The sequence below is a fragment of the Myotis myotis genome, unplaced genomic scaffold (genome assembly GCF_014108235.1).
Source record: "Myotis myotis isolate mMyoMyo1 unplaced genomic scaffold, mMyoMyo1.p scaffold_m19_p_3, whole genome shotgun sequence".
Lineage (NCBI taxonomy): Eukaryota > Metazoa > Chordata > Mammalia > Chiroptera > Vespertilionidae > Myotis > Myotis myotis.
The window spans coordinates 13,338,925-13,357,032 of record NW_023416335.1 but is presented as its reverse complement, the minus strand read 5'-3'; the positions used below and the strand labels follow the sequence as shown (position 1 = coordinate 13,357,032).

General features: G+C 43.0%; 1 protein-coding gene across 19 annotated transcripts in view; it reads right to left on the bottom strand.

The window, feature by feature from the left end:
• The window catches only part of DLC1 (DLC1 Rho GTPase activating protein), a 367,353-nt gene that overhangs the window by 18,023 nt on the left and 331,222 nt on the right, over window positions 1–18,108 (bottom strand). For 7 of the 19 annotated variants that reach the window (XM_036300740.1, XM_036300741.1, XM_036300737.1 and 4 more), the window contains 4 exons: window positions 12,900–12,971; window positions 7,991–8,026; window positions 7,793–7,874; window positions 414–477 (listed from right to left, as the gene is read on the bottom strand). In XM_036300740.1, the coding sequence (XP_036156633.1) occupies window positions 414–477; window positions 7,793–7,874; window positions 7,991–8,026; window positions 12,900–12,971 (254 nt within the window). Of the gene's footprint in view, window positions 1–413; window positions 478–7,792; window positions 7,875–7,986; window positions 8,027–12,899; window positions 12,972–18,108 lie in introns of all 19 variants that reach the window. The other 12 variants (XR_004966276.1, XM_036300745.1, XM_036300748.1 and 9 more) reach the window with 6 other exon arrangements.

The following is an 18,108-nucleotide window of genomic DNA, read 5'->3' as shown; positions in this document are numbered from 1 at the left end:
CAAGTTTCCAGTTAGAAATAAATAAGTCTGGAGGATGTAATGTACAGCACAGTGACTCTAGGAAACAATATCGTACCGCAGATTTGAAAGTTGCTAAGAGAGTAGATCTAAAGTTCTCAATTATTATACTGTGCGCCTGAAATTAATATAGTGTTATATGGAAATTACATCTCAATTTAAAAATACAGCAGGAAAAACACAATGTACTGGCTGCCTACAGCTAGTGGTCGAAATCACATAATGCTACAGGCTTCGGTACACTCGACTGGTTTACAATATTAAAAATGCCCATGTTTTGGAGAATGAGGAAGTAAGAATTTATACACAAAAACCAATTACAAAACACATAATCGAGTTTCCAGTCCGCCCGCCCCCCACTTCCTCCTGTCCTATTATACAATTTAGATACTCACCCTCTTCCGATGAGGACTGATTTCCAGTTTCATCACCGCACATTTGTTTAAAGTATTCAGACGCCTACAGAGCAAAGAAATAATGTTAGCAGAGACAGGACACCACTGGGGGGTGGATAAATTATTTTTTCTCCCAGTTGACATGTTTAATGAGATTCTTTGAATCATTCATATCTGTAATTTAGAAGAGTATTAGAAAGTTCTTTAAAAAGCGAGTAGCTTCACAATATGTCTATATTTCTTAAGTTTTTTTCACTTAATTTTACTATTATATAGTGAAACGGCACACAGGTGCTTCTTACTCTTCAGGGAACAAACAATTCTCAGTGACCCCTCCCCTGAACCACGAGGCAGCTCCACCCAGGAAATGCCTGTGATGTCTCCTTTCATAGGAACAGTCACAGCAACAAGAAACCAGCAGAGTTGTTGGTAAACGCTATGTAGTATCTCAAGTAAAAATTCATGTACAAAAATAAAACCATCTCCAACCAATCGTCATCTTAGGCATCCTGTTTAAAAGCCAGCGAGTTCTTATACCAAAAGGAAATCCAAGCCCTCTTTAATGCCCTATTCTTTTTACAACTTCCTGTTTTAGTATCTATACTAATAAAAGGGTAATATGCTAATTAGACCAGACATCTTCCGGACAAAGCAACGGTGGCGGGGGCTGAGGCAGAGGTGGTTGGGGCGATCAGGCCAGCAGGCAGAGGAGGTTAGGGGCGATCAGGCAGGGCAGCAGTTAGGGGCATCAGGCAGGCAGGCAGAGTGGTTAGTGGCAATCAGGCAGGCAGGCAAGTGAGCGGTTTGGAGCCAGCGGTCCCAGATTGCAAGAGGGATGTCTGACTGACAGATTGGGCCTAAACCGGCATTTGGACATCCCCCGAGGGGTCCTGGATTGGAGAGGGTGCAGGCCAGGCTGAGGGACCCCCCCCCCCAACCCGTGCATGAATTTTGTGCACCGGGCCTCTAGTAGTATAATGTTTGGTATAGTTACAGCAATGGTGCAAATGATTACTTAAAAATTCCTATACTAAAGCTTCAAGGATCAGAATCTTACAGAGTCCATTGCTTGTAGACTTAAAATGTTCTTGAGAGTGATGATGATTCTCTCTCAAGTATAAAGTTTGGTAACGACTAAAAGTGATAATCATGGAACTACTCATTTTTTTAAGCACTTGGATCAGATCCTGCTCCCAAACAGGAGTCATACTGTAGCTGAATATTTTTTTTACCCCTGCCAAACAGTAATGTTAAACTTAGGGATGGATATAACTTAACTTCATTGGGAATGAAATAGTTAAAGAAAAAACCCCTCACTGGCAAATAATGAAATAGCTGCAGAAAGAAACCCTTTGCACACACAGGAATAAATGATATGCAAAACCCATCAGGCCTCAATTCTTTCTAGCATCTTCCAGGTTGTCATCACTTAGTCTTCCTCGAATAAACCTTCAGCACCATTCCTGTTTTGCTCCAACTGCAATTCTTCCATTTTCATAGGATACCAGCATTTAACTCACACAAATTCCAACTGACCATGAGGCCTCTTCCAGGCTTTACGTTTCTAGTCCTGCTCTTGCAACTTGTCTAACAGTTTTGACACACAGGAGAAGAGATAGTGTTTTTGCCTGCTGATAAGACTGCCTTTGATTTCACAGGTTATGTGGTAGCCTGTTTAGAGAATAAACAAAGATAGCCCAGAGCACCTATGTTCAGGGAAATTCTCTCGGTTGACGGGAAGGGAATGAAAATAAGCAGCTAAGAAGAAGTCCTCAGATTTCCAAACGAGTGCACGTAAGGTCCCCCTCTGGGGGGCATCAGCACTCAGAGGACTTGTACCCACAGTGTTTTAGTTCTTAAATGTTTTCAAGACTTAAAGAGTCTGGACTGGTTACAGTCAGTTGTAGGCCTGGGTTTCATTAATCACACCTGTAACCAAATATCCACTTGACTTCATGTGGGCTTTACTGGTTGAGTGGTGTTTATAACCAGGTTTACTGGGCATGGAGGCCTACGGGGGTGTCAGAGAGGCTGACTTCACAAACTCTAGATTGGAGTCAAACAAAAAAGACCCAGGAGGCCAGTTTTATAAAAGTCAATATTATCTTTTTCTGTTGGTAGTGCAGAACTAACGGCCTCTCGATTTGGAAGCCCAGAAGTTATTCCCTGGGTTTTGGGGGGGATTCACTGTCCCCTAGGACCTTCAAAGAATGCCCACTGGTGGGACCTTACCCACTTAGAGACAACAGTTCCAGCTAGACCAGCTGTGGGCTCAGTCTGAGTTGGGCACTATGCCTGCACCTCATATGTACTGTCCTCACCACAACCCTAAGGCATAGATATGATTATTGAGCTTCACTTTATAGATGAGGAAATGCGGGCTTCGGTCACGAATCTTGTCCGAGGCGACAGGACTAGAACATGGTGGCCCTGGCACTTAAAAACAGTATCTTCTTCTTCTTTTTAAAATATATTTTTATTGATTTTAGAGAAAGAGGAAGGGAGAGAGAAGTAGAGCCCGCAACCCTTGCATATGCCCTGACTGAGAACAGAACTGTGACCTCCTGATTCATAGGCCAATGCTCACCTGCTGAGCCATGCCTGACGGGCAAAACCAGTATCTTCTTCATCCCTATTTTGTTGTAGTTAGTCCTCACTCAAGGATATTTTTCCATTGATTTTTTTTTTTTTTTTTTTTTTTTTTGAGAGAGTGGAAGAGAGGGAGAGAGACACATCAATTGGTTGCCTTCCACATGTGCCCTGACTAGGGCCTGGGATTGAGTCTGCCACCAAGATACATGCCTTGACCAGAACTGAATCAGGACCCTTCAGCCCGTGGGCTGAGGTTCTATCCACTGAGCAAACTGGCTAGGGCTTCATTCCTTTCCAAAATAAATGCTAATCGTGATAATATATGGCAGCAGCTACTATCTTAAGTATGATTCCTCAAATGAGTGGGCGAACAATGGTATTGCACCATCTGTCCAGAAACTGGTCGTTCCCACCCCGGGGCCCTCCCAGGGCTCAGCTCCACAGGAATGTGTCAGTCTTATCTGCTGGGCAGTTTGCCCCCTGCTCTGGGGGGGAGGGAGCTCGGGTGGGCCAGCATAGGTTCCAGAGCTTTGCTCAGGGAGCTTCAAGCACCTGATAAAAGCAGAGCAGGCGGGCTTCTAGGCCTCTTACTCAGAAAGAAAACAGGGACAAGTATAAGAGAAGAGTGAGGAAAGAAGAAGAAACAACTTTCCAAGACCGGATAAATAAAGATCGTTTTCCAATTCTTAAAGATAAGTGCAATTACTAAAGGGAATTAGTGCAATTACTTGAAAAAAATCACTCGCTACCCTCTTAATAAACCAGAAAAGTAGCAAAGTGCAAACCTACTATATGGCAAGCTGCTTTACGTAGCTTAGGCATGTCAAGGGCTGTTTCCCAACTAAGTGCAGACTGAAGATGATGGTATGAATATCTATAATTTTTTAAAATTTAATTTTATTATTGTTACTAGAGGTCTGGTGCACGAAATTCGTGCACGGATAGGGTCCCCAGGCCTTGCTGGTAATTAGGGCCAATCTGTGGGGCAATCGCCCCCCTTCCTCCCTCCCCCCACCCTCCCCCACACCCTTCTTGGCCGGCCTGGGGCCTGGAGGCAGCTCTTGTGTTGAGCGCCTGCCCCCTGGTGGTCAGTGTGCATCATAGCGACCAGTCATTCTGCTGTTTGGTCGATTTGCATATTAGGCTTTTATTATATATGATTTTTAATCCTCACCCAAGGGTATTTTTCCACTGATTTTTTGAGAGAGTGGGAGAGGGAAAGACCAAGAGAAATATCCATGTGAGAGAAACACATGGATTGGTTGCCTCCTGCGCACACCCTGACCAGGGCCCAGACCAGGGAGGAGACTGCAACCATAGTACATGCCCTTGACCAGAATCAAACCCAGGACCCTTTGGTCCACAGGCCGATGCTCTATCCACTGAGCCAAACTGGCCAGGGCTGAATATCTATTTTTTTAAAAAAATATATCTTTATTGATTTCAGAGAGGAAGGGAAAGGGAGAGAAATAGAAACATCAGTGATGAGAGAGAATCATTGGTTGGCTGCCTCCTGCACGCCCCCTTCTGGGGATGGAGCCCGCAATCTGGGCATGTACCCTTGACGGGAATCGAATCCGGGACCCTTCAGTCTGCGGCTCTAGCCACTGAGCCAAACCTGCTAGGGCTTAATATTTTATTAAAGCAAAACTTCAACTGAGTTTCTGCAATGATATTAACACCTGCATTTAAAATCAACTACTACTCAAAGCCCTGGCCGGTGTGGCTCAGTTGGTGGGAGCATCGTCCCATGTACCAAAAGGCTGTGGGTTTGATTCCTGGTAGGGCATATACCTAGGTTGAGGGTTCAATCCTGAGCCTGGTCAGGGTGTGTGTGGAGGTAACTGACCAATGTTTCTCTCTACTGCTTCCCCCATCTCTCTCTAAAAAAAAAATAATAATAATACATATCTATCTATCTATCTATCTATCTATCATCTATCTAATATACATATAAATGAACATGTTGTCCTCAGGTGAGACTTAAATAAAAAATAAAATAAACTACTCAAACTATTTCACCAAGGTAAAATTTCACACCGCACTACAGATTGGTGTTTGCTGGCCCTGCGTTCCAAGGACTGAGAAGTATATGTAAGAGGCTAATAGCAGATGAGATGAAAATAACACAATCAGTAAAACAAGTGTCTCCAGCTCCTCTGCTGACAGCTCTGAACCTGCGGCGCATTTCACAGGAAAACGCTCAAACGCCCCTGCGTGGCTCCCACCTTTCCTTCTGACACATTCGTCTCGGCTTCTTGAAGGAGAGTCATTTTCCGTGAAAGTCTACTTATGTGAACACGTGAGCAACAGCCCTTGGGTTTTCCATTACAAACAAGTTGATGGCTGTTACTGTGAATCCTGAAGATTTTTTTATTTGAAAGAAAACCCAGGCTCCAGCCTTTCCCCACGTGCTCCCATCCGGCGTCAGACTTAAAGCGCTCTGACAGCCAGAGCGGCCGGCATTCCCTTCCCGCGTGTAACCTGGGAGATGTTATTCTGTGCCCAAGAGGAAACCAAAGCCAGGCAGGACACGCTGCAGAGTCCACACACAGATCAAGGCCCAGTTGTTTAGGCTTTTCCCACAATATCTAGGAGCACACATCTTTCCCTTGAAGGGGGGCAGCTTCTCAAACGGTGAGGGGGCCAGTGGAAATGACAAAGTACAGAGGAGGCCCTGCCCCGCAGAGCAGGGAAACAGAATTTCACATTGCTATTAAAAAAAAAAAGGATTCAAGAACCTAATCATGACCCTTGGGCTGTAAGGCTGCAGGGATATATTGTGTTGTTGTCAATCCTCATCCAAGGATATTTTTCCCATCGATTTTTGGAGGCAGTGCAAGGGAGGGGGAGAGACACAGAGAGAGAAGCATCAATGTAAGAGGGACACATTGATTGGTTGTCTCCCACACCCCAACCGGGGTGGAGGGGATCAAGCCTGAAACCGAGGTATGTGCCCTTGACTAGAATAGAAACTGGGATCTTTCAGTCCGTTGGTCGCTCTAACCACTGGATGAAACCGGCTAGGGCTGCAGTGATTATATATATATATTTTTATTGATTTCAGAGAGGAAGAAGAAGAGAGAAATTGAAACATCAGTGATGAGTATCACTGATCGGCTGCCTCCTGCACACCCCACACTGGTGATGGAGCCCACAGCCTGGGCATGTGCCTTGACCAGGAATCGAACTGTGACCTCCTGATTCATAGGTCAATGCTCAACCACTGAGCAACGCCGGCCAGGCAGCAGTGATATTTTTACGGCCCAGGAATTCTTGAGCTGCTGCTGCTGTTCAGGGGCCCACTCACTAAGTAGCTTAAAATGTATGAAATGGATGATGTGATGCAATGCGTAAATATTTCCTAGGACACATCATATGAGTGGCCTCATTTCTGTGTTATCACCAATGACGAATTGAAAATAAATTAATTCTGCCGCACGCTAAGCATGAAAACATCTGAAGAATGTCTGCAGTAGTTTCTATTCCAGATGCTGCCTGCCTCCCTCCCTCCTCACCTGCCCGGGTTCTTCATTCCAGAGCACAAAGCTCTAATGCTGCACACTCAGTGCGGGGGTTGGACCTTGGGTTCTTTCAGAGCAGTCATTTGATTGGGTTTGAAAAGTGACAGTGTCTCTGTGGTTAATAGGGCTTTTTTTCCTTTCTTTCTTAAACCATGAGAACTAGTCTATTCCATCTACCATTCTAAACATCTTCCCCATCTTTCTCTTAAAACCACTGCTTAAGTTAGCTGCTTCGGAAAACACTGTATCACCTAAGAAAGGAAAAAATAATACTTTCTCAGAAATACCACTGCTTTCTTTGCCGACAAAGTGGAAATAAATATTGGATGCCATTCTATCTTAAAGTTTTTCCAAGTTAAAACAAGTACTGACATTGAAAGAACATTTATTTTAATTTTACAATCAAGTCAGCATGTGAATTTTGTTTCGGTATCATTTTTCCCCCCAGAACCCAGCCTTTATGGCTTATAGGTTTTGAGAAAAATGACAAAGCAGGAATTACTTAAAACGAATGAAATGTCACGAAGTGTGGAAGGCTCATCAGTGTCCGTCATTGTCTGCTGTATGTTTTATTACTTGAGCTTCGATAACACCCAGCCCAAAGACCCACCAGCACAACACAACAAACAGGGATGCCTGACTCTTAGTCACATTTCACATCAGTGCTCATTTGCTGCCTGTCCACCTGGGTTAAAGGCAGGGTTATTTTCCAGCCGTATTTAATCCTATTGTTACTAGTTTGTACCTGGAAAAGTGGAACTGGTTAGGGGAGGCTTTCCTGGAATTCAAGCAATGGTCCTCCTGACTCTAGTATGGAGAACTCCCCCCTCCCCATTTACTCCCCTGAATGTGTTTTTTCCATCTAGTACAACAGCAGCTCTGACCTGGTTAGGGTACCCGGTTGGGCGGTGCAGTTAATCACATTGCCTTTTAAAAAATCCTCAACTTTCTGAACCATCTGAAGTTAGCTGTTTGAGCAATCATATGGTATCGAATATGGGACAGGACTATGTGAGTACCTCCTAGGGCAGTGCTATTTTAATGGCAATACTAAATAATAGAATTTTACTTATTTTAATTAAAAGGCCTATGATTTATAATGAAGCAAATCACTATACCCATTTGCTCATCAAAGACCTGACCTAATTAGTTAGAACAAAAGCAAACAAAACCATCTTGATAACCATAGTATTGATAAGCACACTATTCTTAAAAAAAAAAAAAAAAAAAAAAAAAAAAAGTGCTCAAAGCATTTCCATTTACCTGCATAGAGCCTCAATGGCATCTCTGTCCAAAAAGTCATGCTCTCTCTTGACCAAGGAAATATCAATAGGGAACAGGAGATCTGAAAAGACAAATACAAACAAATACGTTTACTGAGCACCCTAGGTTCGTAGCAAACTAGCCCAGTTTAGCAAGGTGTGGGGGAGGGAACCCGCCAAAGTACTTTTGAATACCTACTGTCTGCAGAGCAAACACCTCCTTCCCTGTCAAATGCTGTGGGAGAAGAAAGCAACTTCAGACAATTCTGTATCGGTGGCCTCAGGGAGCTTAGGACCTAAAGTGGTTTGGAGACTCAGGTATCAAAGATAAGTGAGTGGCTCACAAACACTCTTCCCACCTTTAAACACATCAGCAGGCTAGAGGGCCACGCCATAAATTATAACTTAAGATGGAATGAATGCCCTGAGAAGGATGCTCCCTTTTAATGTGGCCGGGCTTTTTGGTGGTGGTGTTGTTTTTCCATGTGTCTCTCTGTTCACATTGGACCAGGGAAGAGGACATGGAAAATTGGGCCAAAGAAAGATGGAGAGAACAATGAATGGCAAGTGTGGTCAACCAAATCTAGCCATTTGCAGGACATCCAAAGCCCAAGAGAATTCAGGATATGCTATTTTTAAACACACACTAGCACTTCCATATGGCTTTTGAGGACTTTGTAGAACTCTTCCTATAACGGAAGGCCAGCTATAGAGCCGCTGTAGACCAGCAGAACCCCGAGTCCCTTCGTCTGTGGAAGAGTTCAGTACTCGGACGACACGGAGGAGTTCTAGCAGAACTGAGAAGCAGAAAGGGAGAACCAGTCCACCCAATGAAAAAGTCACTCTTCTATTCCTTGCTGAGAAATCCACCCCCCGCCCCCCAAAAAATCCCCGAGTAGGGAGAAGACCAGCAGCACCTCAAGAAATGTACATCCGCGCTGGAACTGCCATGAGATAAAAACACGTGATCCTCCCTCAGAGCCCCCGCTAACAGGGGGAATAATGGGCTTGCCCATGTATTACAGAACGCTTCATGAGTGATTTATTTTCTAGAGATAACACTTAAGATACCTTTTCCTTTACAATGTTGAAAACTAACATAATGAGTACTACAGTTGATTCTTTTTTTCTAAAGGCTGGAGTTAGGTAACTTGTACTAGTCCCTGACTGGTAACATAGGAAAACCAATGAAGTAGCTAGAGCCCAAAGATTTATGAAGAAACATATGAAAGTTAGCATTGCAGGATTATATCTCATCATTAAATTGTAGATTGAGTCTCTTTGGCAAATGTTAGTGGCCCCCATATAAGTGGAAATAAGAGAGGGGCTTACAGTGAATGCCACTTAGTAAACACAAGCAAGGCAGACTGCGAAGTGGTTTACGGGTTATGCCACTGCGTTTCACTCTGAACAGCCACCAGAAACTCTAAGTATTAAGTAACAGAGCTGCCATTAAAGAATATATTTTGAATACTTCCCAAGTATAACATCACATCTATAAATGTAAGTGGGAAGGCTCACATGCTGTTAAATGTATATGAGACAGCAACTATGTTATTTTAGCAATTCCTAACTTAGTTTATCCAGGCAGGGCTGTATTTTAGATTACTTTCCTGATTCCAATTAACTTCAAAATTTTGTTAAAAAAAAAAAAATTCTAGGGTAGTAGGGGCTAAAAGCAAGAGAGGAGTGAAATAATTAAATCAATAATTTCTAGCCGAAACCGGTCTGGCTCAGTGGATAGAGCGTCGGCCTGCGGACTGAAAGGTCCCAGGTTCGATTCCGGTCAAGGGCATGTACCTGGGTTGCGGGCATATCCCCAGTAGGAGATGTGCAGGAGGCAGCTGATCGATGTTTCTCTCTCATCGATGTTTCTAACTCTCTATCTCTCTCCCTTCCTCTCTGTAAAAAATCAATAAAATATATTAAAAAAAAATAATTTCTATTACTTGCCTCAACTCTTTCCTGAAAAAAAAAAAAAAAAAAAAAGAAGAAGCTTTCAATAGATGAGGGTGTATGATGCGTAGATGTTCCCAGAGTTCTTCAGGTTAGGATTTAAACTTCTAGCTTGGGTTTAAAGGCAGGAAGTAAAAATTGCCAAGGACCAAAATAGAGCTGACCAGGAAGACCAGGAATGTGTGGGTTGGTGTGTGGAGTGTGTGTGCTACGCACCCTGCACACAGCGACAGGAAGAAGGGGCGAAATGATAGCCCAGAACAATACACCTCAAACGCAGGCTTACGCTTCAAGAAGACCTGCCAACAGGAAGGGACCCCGGGATGTAACCTGAGAAACTGCAGTGTGCCTTTCAGGATTTGGGGAGGCCTGAGCACAGAGACTGGAGCTGGGTCTTAGTAAACGTACACATCACAAGAAAGTGCTGCTGCTTGGCAGCAAATCAACACCGAAAATGGACATAATTGGAGGAAATTTAATTTCTAAATAGGAGAACAAAAGGGACAAAGGACAGTCCCGGGACCGCTGCTGCAAATGCAATTATCTCCCCCATCTCCAGGAGAGCTGTGAATGGAAAATCCAATAGAGTGCTGCCCCACCCCCAAAGCCCTCCTGAAGGACAGAGATACTCTCCAGGGTGAGAGGTCAAACATTCTCTCCAAAGGGAAGATAAGCAACTCCATCATAACACACATACAGGTTAACCAAATATCTTTAAAAAAAAAAAGGAATTGGAGATGCCCACTGACATGGGGGAGCAGTACACGGTTTTATACGGTCTAACAATAACATAATTCTGAATCCAACATCATGGGAAAAGCATACATTCGATCTGGGCTACAATGAGGAAGACCAGGTATTGTAACTTAGGCCATGAATGAATTTAGCTGAGTGAGCGAGGGAAAGGAAATCATCTCTAGGGTCTCTGCCCAGTTTGCTCCCGGGAAGCAGCCCCGTCTCCACCCAACTCCATGCCCCTCTTCAAGGCAGCCTGCTGATCATGTCTAGCACTATAGCCATTCTTGGCCTGGACCCATGAGGTTTTGCTCAAGTATTGAAGAAGGTTGGCAGTGACCTCTAGCTCCAACTGAGAGAACACTGCCATTGCTATAGGAAGCAGTCTGCTATTTTATTATTCTGGAAGGAGAGAAGAACTAAAGACCTGTTTTAAAATAACTATTCATTGTGAGAAGAGTTCAACGTGAAAACAAATTTAAGTGACATCATTTCATCTGGATCTTTTAGAGATTTTGTCACATGGTGGCTAACTCTCATAGCATCTCCTTCCTTCTTCATTAATGAAAAAGGTGTATTTTTAAATGTGAATCAACCAAAATTATGTTTGCTCTATGAGAGTCTGACAATCAAAGTTCTTCTCTGAGGCGTGAACTGCCTTGTGTTTGTAAGACAGGTAGCACGCACCAGTGCCAGGCATCCTTGTCGGTGCTGAATTAACACTAGCTGCTCAGTCAGTTGACTGGGTGGCAGGATGAACGGTAAATGAATAAAGGAGACTCCCAGTGTGGTCATCTGAGTAGTATTACGGAGGCAAAGAATGCTCCGTTGGGAGAAGTCCTGGAGGTCATTTCATTCACTCTCAATTTAGGAACCTCTTCATTATTGACCCAACCTTTGCTTGAAAATTACTCGTAAAATGGAGTTCACTCGTTCACAACTGTAATTCTCTTTAAATGATTTAATACAGAGAATAATAAAACTCTCATCTAAACGAACAGCCTATTCTCATCTCGCTGTGCAGAGCACACTCCACCCCCACGGGGCAGCCAGAGGCTGAGAATGATGGAGACTCGAGGTGCTCCCCATCCTAGCCCTCAGCACCCCAGGGCACTGACGAGAAGTAGTAGAACTTCAGCCCAGATCCTAATTACTTTTAAAAAAGGCCATTTTTCTTCATTAAAAAATTGAATGCCATAGGAGAAATAATATTCATCGAATGACAATCTCAAAAACGTGAAAAGCCTCACCACAAACTGCAACACAAGACCAAGAGGTTTAGAATAAAGAGCTCTTCCAAACCATCAAGAAACGCACAGTCACTCAGGAGAAAAACGGGCCACAGACTTTACAGAAGAGCAAACATCTGGCCAGATGATATGAAAAAAATGTGCACTGTATCATCAATGATTAGGGAAATGGAAGTCAAACTCTGTAAGATATTTTATACCCATTTGATTGGCAAAAATTAAAGTCTAACAATATCCAGTGTTGAGAATACATGGTAGGAATGAAATTCGGCACATTTTTGAAAAACCTGCCTTATCAAATCAAGTACACATATTCTCTATTACCCAGTCATCCTACCCTTAGGTACATATGTGAGATAAGTTACTGCACACATGTACCACAAGAGTACCACAAGAATGCATAAGAATGTTTGAAACATTACAGTTTATAAAAGCAAAACAGAAAAACCAAAATGCCCAGCCAAGTGAGTACATAAATAAACTGTGCTATAGTCACACAATGGATGTTATGCAGCAGTGACAGCAGTGTAGGGACATAGTCCAGGGGGCACCCAGACTGGAAGAATCTTAATATAAGAAGTGAAAATATTAAATTCTACAAGTTTACTTAGAGCATAAGACCCTTTTGGTAAAGAAAAACAAGTTTATAAAAGGAAAGCAAAAAAAAAAAAAAAAAAGAAAAACACAATAACAGGAAGACAGTGACTTTGGGTAGGGGCGTGGCAGAGGGAGAGCATACGGTTGTGTTATTATCAAGATTCTAGCTTTTGCTTTGAGTGGGGGTGGGGGGGGTCTTAGGTGCTTGAGACATTGTTTTTTTAAATGAAGGAAATAGCTAAGCATATAAGAAACTGTCTGAAAGTAAATAATAGATAATAATAATTACGAACCAAGGATATGATTATATTAACATTTTTTAAATATATATTTGTATTGATTTTAGAGAAGGGAGAGGGAGAGAAAGATAGAAACATCAATGATGAAAGAGAATCATTGATTGACTGCCTCCTGCACGCCCCCTACTGGGGATTGAGACCGCAACCCAGGCCTGTGCCCTTGGCCAGAATTGAACCTGGGACCCTTCGTCTGTAGGCTGATGCTCTATCCACTGAGCCCATCTGGCGAGGGCTAGGCTAACATTTTTTACAAATGGAGTTCCCGGCTCACCTTCATAAAGCTGTGCATACTGGGGGAAACCTGTTGCCCGTAGCCAATCACAAGCTTCTTTGGCTTCAATTTCTGCAATAGAACAGAAGACGAAGAGGTTAAGTCACAGGTGCCTCAGCATGCTTCTTCTTCCTTATACGCTCTGATATAGTTATACAAGCAAAGCACGGATGTCTGATGGTAACAAATAAGGCCCCCAAATCCCCTTAATTCAAATGATTTAAATATTGTGCAGCATTCCAGACTTTTAAAAATGCATATAATTATCCATCTTTCCTTAAAAAAAGAAGCAGGGGGAGGTCCTAGCACTAGGTTACCCTGTGCTGCTTCTATGTTCTGGTTAATAATGATTATGGCCTAACTTGGTTTACTTTTCACATCAACAGAAGGCCAAGTACATCTGACACCCTGGAAGAGCACTAGCCTGACCTTGAGCCACCTGATGGGATGCACATTAAGCCCCAGGCATTGGGGCAACAGGTCTTCAGATGCAGTTACAGGAGGGAGGCCCGGGCTGTCGGATGACCTGGGGGCATTAATTCAATAAATCCCACAATCCTGGGAGGCTGAAACACCTAATAAAGCTTTTATTTCCCTGTGATTAACATCGTGTAGAATGTAGATAGTTTTGATAAACAGAAAGGCCAAGTGCAACTGACGCATTACTATGTTCAAACTCATTCAAGGACGTAGTCACGGTTCTGTTAAAACTGACTCACACAGGAGGTCAGGGCACATTCATGAGTTTCTCTGTTTGCACAACAAACATTCTTTTAAAACAAACAAACATATTTTTATTGATTTCAGAGAGAGGAAGGGAGAGGGAGAAAAACATCAATGATGAGAATCACTGAACCTTGACTTCCTGGTTCATGGGTCGAAGCTCAACCACTGAGCTATACCGGCCAGGCAATATTCTTTAAAAAATAACATAGGCTGCCCTCTGCATGCATGCCACTGGGGACTGAATGCGAAACCAAGGCATGTACCCTTGACCAGGAATCAAAAAGGCAACCTCCTGAGATACACTGGACAATGCCCTACCAACTGAGCCACACTAGCCAGGGCAAGAATATTCTTTCAGTTCTTCTTCCCACGTTCACCAGGCCATCAGACTACATAGGTATCTAAGGCTATGCACTCATTTGTAATTGTCTCAACATTGCTTAATTTATTCCAAATTCAAACCTTCATTTAGCATCTCTCCTCTGAGCCAGATGGGAGACCATCTTGGAGAAGTACATACCTTATTTTTGCCTGGTACCTTAATGGTTTCAAAGCATTTGGGGCCAGCCCTAACCGGTTTGGCTCAGTGGATAGAGCGTCGGCCTGCGGACTCAAGGGTCCCAGGCTCGATTCCGGTCAAGGGCATATACCTTGGTTGCAAGCACATCCCCAGTAGGGGGTGTGCAGGAGGCAGCTGATCGATGTTTCTCTCTCATCAATGTTTCTAACTCTCTATCCCTCTCCCTTCTTCTCTGTAAAAAAATCAATAAAATATATTTTTTTAAAAAATAAATCAATAAAAAATAAGTGACATAAACAGGTAAGAAAGTCCATGTTTGTACTGCATAGAAGAACAAATAGAATTGCCCAATGGGAATTATCTGGGTTTAACATTTTTTTTGTTTTGTATTTATACCCATATCTTGTCTCAGAAAGAAATTAAGAAGGCTTTAAATAAAATCATAAAATAAACATTTTCTAGAAAACTATATTGCTGGAAAAATATACGGTGTCCCAAGAAAATGTACACATATTTTTCTGTGGATGCTATTATGTTTTGAAAATGAAATGTATTTTAATGAACACTGCCTTTATATTTATTCAAAGTATATATACATTTTTGGGACACCCTACAGTAGCTCAATGTTTTATTTTAAAGAACGAAGAAACAACTTTTTCTCTATCTCCATGGCCCCCGCTCAAAGATAGACATGGAAAGAAAAAGGAGCTGTTTGCTCTTAGAAAATATTTTAAATAACTCAGTTTCTGACTATTTAGAGCTTATTTCTGTTGAACAGATTGTTAGACATGGAACAATAGATTGTTAAGAGGTACATGTTCTTGTTTTCTTAATATTTCACTTAGCAAGTGGTGAGTGACTAGAAATTCTCAATGGCCATGTTTTCTGGCTGTGTTCAGACATGACACCAGGTCACAGCGCGCGCACACACACCAGCCTTAATTAGACACAGTTCACCAGCCAATACTGCCACTTGCTTAGAGCATGTTCCCAATGTTCTTATTAAAATGGCTTTATGCCAAGAGGCACGGAAGATATAAGGTACCGTTTTTCTAAAAAATCTTGACATTTATTTATATACTAGCAATGCTTTACAAATTACAAAGTGTTGTCACATATATTACTCACTTAAGGGCCCGTGTGATTTCGGGAACTCATAAATGCCTATTGCTGCCTCGTCACGCTCTTATTCATTTTCCATCACTGGGAAAATGAAATGCTCCCAAATGACCAAAAACCGATCGAAAAAAGATGGGGTCTAAATTGTCGCTCTTCCTAGAGCCACTTAATTAGAGAAAAGTGATGTGAACAGGTGAAGATTTGCCTCCCCAGCAGAAAACCGAACGAAAGGCTTACAGTGGCTAGAAGGCAGCGCTAGCGCGTTCAAGAACTGCAGATCCAGTAATTTTGCCCTCCCTTTTCCTTACCCTAAAATGGAGGAGAACCTGTCTTTCTTTTAGAGATGAACCATGGGAAATAAATAAGCCCATATCTATTTTACACTGAAAAATGTCCATGCATGAAAACGTAAGGCTGCCTACCAAATGAGAACATAACCTGCTGTTTCTGCAGAAATCAGAATTTAAAAAATGGTAAACATTGTAAAAAGCTGTCACTGATTTTTAAACTAAGACTAGTTCATTGATTTCACTCCCACCCCTTTCCAATTACTAGCAAGAGAAAATGGTAATAATCCAATATAAGTACTGAGGTTTTTTAAGTAGAATTTTCTAGCCCGGCTGGTGCGGCTCAGCGGTTGAGCATCAACCCAGGAAGTAAGAGGTCCCTGGTTCGATTCCCGGGAGGACACATGCCCGGGTTGCAGGCTCCATCTCCAGGAGGGGTCGCACAGGAGACAGCCGATTGATGATGTTTCTCTCTCATCAATGTTTCTATCTCTCTATCCCTCTCCCTTCCCCTCTCTAAAAATCAATAAAAACATTAAAAAAATAAAGAAAACAACATTTCTAAACATTTTACTTAATAAGAAATGAACTAATGTCTACGTCCAAGTCAGATTGGGAATACCCTCTCTAATTTCACCCCCCTGATCCAGGCCATTAGCTTTACTCTTGTCTCTGAACTAAAACTCTGGGTCTCCAATTCTCTCCTCTCTGAGGATCCATCCAACCCTGGCTCATCAAATTTCCTAAGTTACGGTTTTGATCTTGTCTCTAACAAACTTCCTGGAACTCCACTACTCAGAAAATCAAGTCTAAACACCTCCATGCGGCTGTCAAGGCTCTTCATGTGGCTCCCGGTACTCCTCTGTATCCCAGCCAAAGTAAACCGGGTGCTCATCTTCCCACACATCTATCTCTGTGACTACTCTGGCCTGAAGTGCTTTCCCATCCTCTCAAGGTCAACTATCATTCGTCCTTCAAGGCTTTGCCCAAATGCTGCCTCCTCTGGGCAGTCTTCCCAGATGCCTTTCCACAATTTTATCAACAGCTAACTTTTACTGAGTGCATGGTATGTGCAAGGCCCCTCCTAAGCACTTAATGCATATTAATTCATACTCCTCAGACTGATTCTAACACATGGATTACCAGTATCATCCCCAAGACATACAAATAGGGAAATAACCAGTTCTTTAAAAATGAGCTTTTTCATTCAAATGCCATAGTAGGATAGAGAACTAAGACACACAGAAATGAACAGGATAGGTTCTATCCTTAAAAATCATTACTAATAAAAGGGCAATATGCTAATTAGGGAAGACGTCCGTCCGGACAAAGCCATAGCGGCTGTGAGGCCCAGGGCTCAGCCGCCGTGGCCGGCAGTGGCAGCAGCAGCAGCGGGGTGATCAGGCTGGCGCATTCCCCTGATCATCCCGGTCACCTCCCGCAGAGGGAGCAGGCCTAAGCCATCAGTAGGACATCCCCTGAGGGCTCCTGGACTATGAGAGGGGGCAGGCCAGGCTGAGGGACCCCCTCCCAGTACACGAATTTTCGTACACCGGGCCTCTAGTATATATATATAACAATAAATAGCACTCAAAATATTAAAGAAAACCATGTACATGCCTAATCACTTTAGTCGCAAGAACTGCCCCAGACCTGGCTTTCGGAGATCTCTACCAGGCAATCAGGGTATAACTTTTTCTTCAATGTACTTGAGTGGTGGTGTGAAAACTATAAGGATGGTTTTTAAAAACATTCCCCACCAGGCGCAAATGCCGTCAGAAACTAAAAACACAATGGGAATACAATGTCACTTTTGTACCTGGGTTTTCTCTAAGCAAACAACAGACAAATGTGGTGAGGAGGAAACAGGAAATTTTGATTGGAAACAGCGTTAGTGGCCAGTTGTAGGAGATGAATGAGGTCCTTTTGTGTATGACTGGGAACCATCAGGCCATATTTGCACATTTCCTGGCACGATGGGATGACCCCGTCTCCCTCTTCCCCCTCACTTTCTGTAAGTGAGACAGAAATTCCCCAAACCCGTCATCATTCTGTTAAACCTGCTGCTCTTAGCAGGTTGAGTAACAGTGACTGAGGGGAAGCAGGAAGTGATTACTGCCCTCGCTGGTTTGGCTCAGTGGCTACAGCATGGACTGAAGGGTCCCGGGTTCGATTCCCATCAAGGGAAAGTACCTTGGTTGTAGGCTGGACCCCTGGCCCTGGTCCAGGCGCGTGCGGGAGGCAACCAATTGATGTGTCTCTCTCACATCAATGTGTCTCTCTCTCTGTCTCCCCCCTCCCTTCCACTTTTTCTAAAAATCAATGGAAAAATATCCCCGGATGAGGATTAACAAAAAATAAAATAAACCTTCTGTTTGTGGTCTTCACAGTGGGCACTCTCAGGTTCCCTGGCTCCTTTAACAACATGCTACCCCACAACCGGGGCTCAAAGCAAATAAATGTTGCCCGAATTTCTTCCTTAAACAAAAGCGTAAGGCATTAGAGGACTAATTCAGACCAAGAACTATGACTTGAATCCTTTTCTCTTTGCAATTAA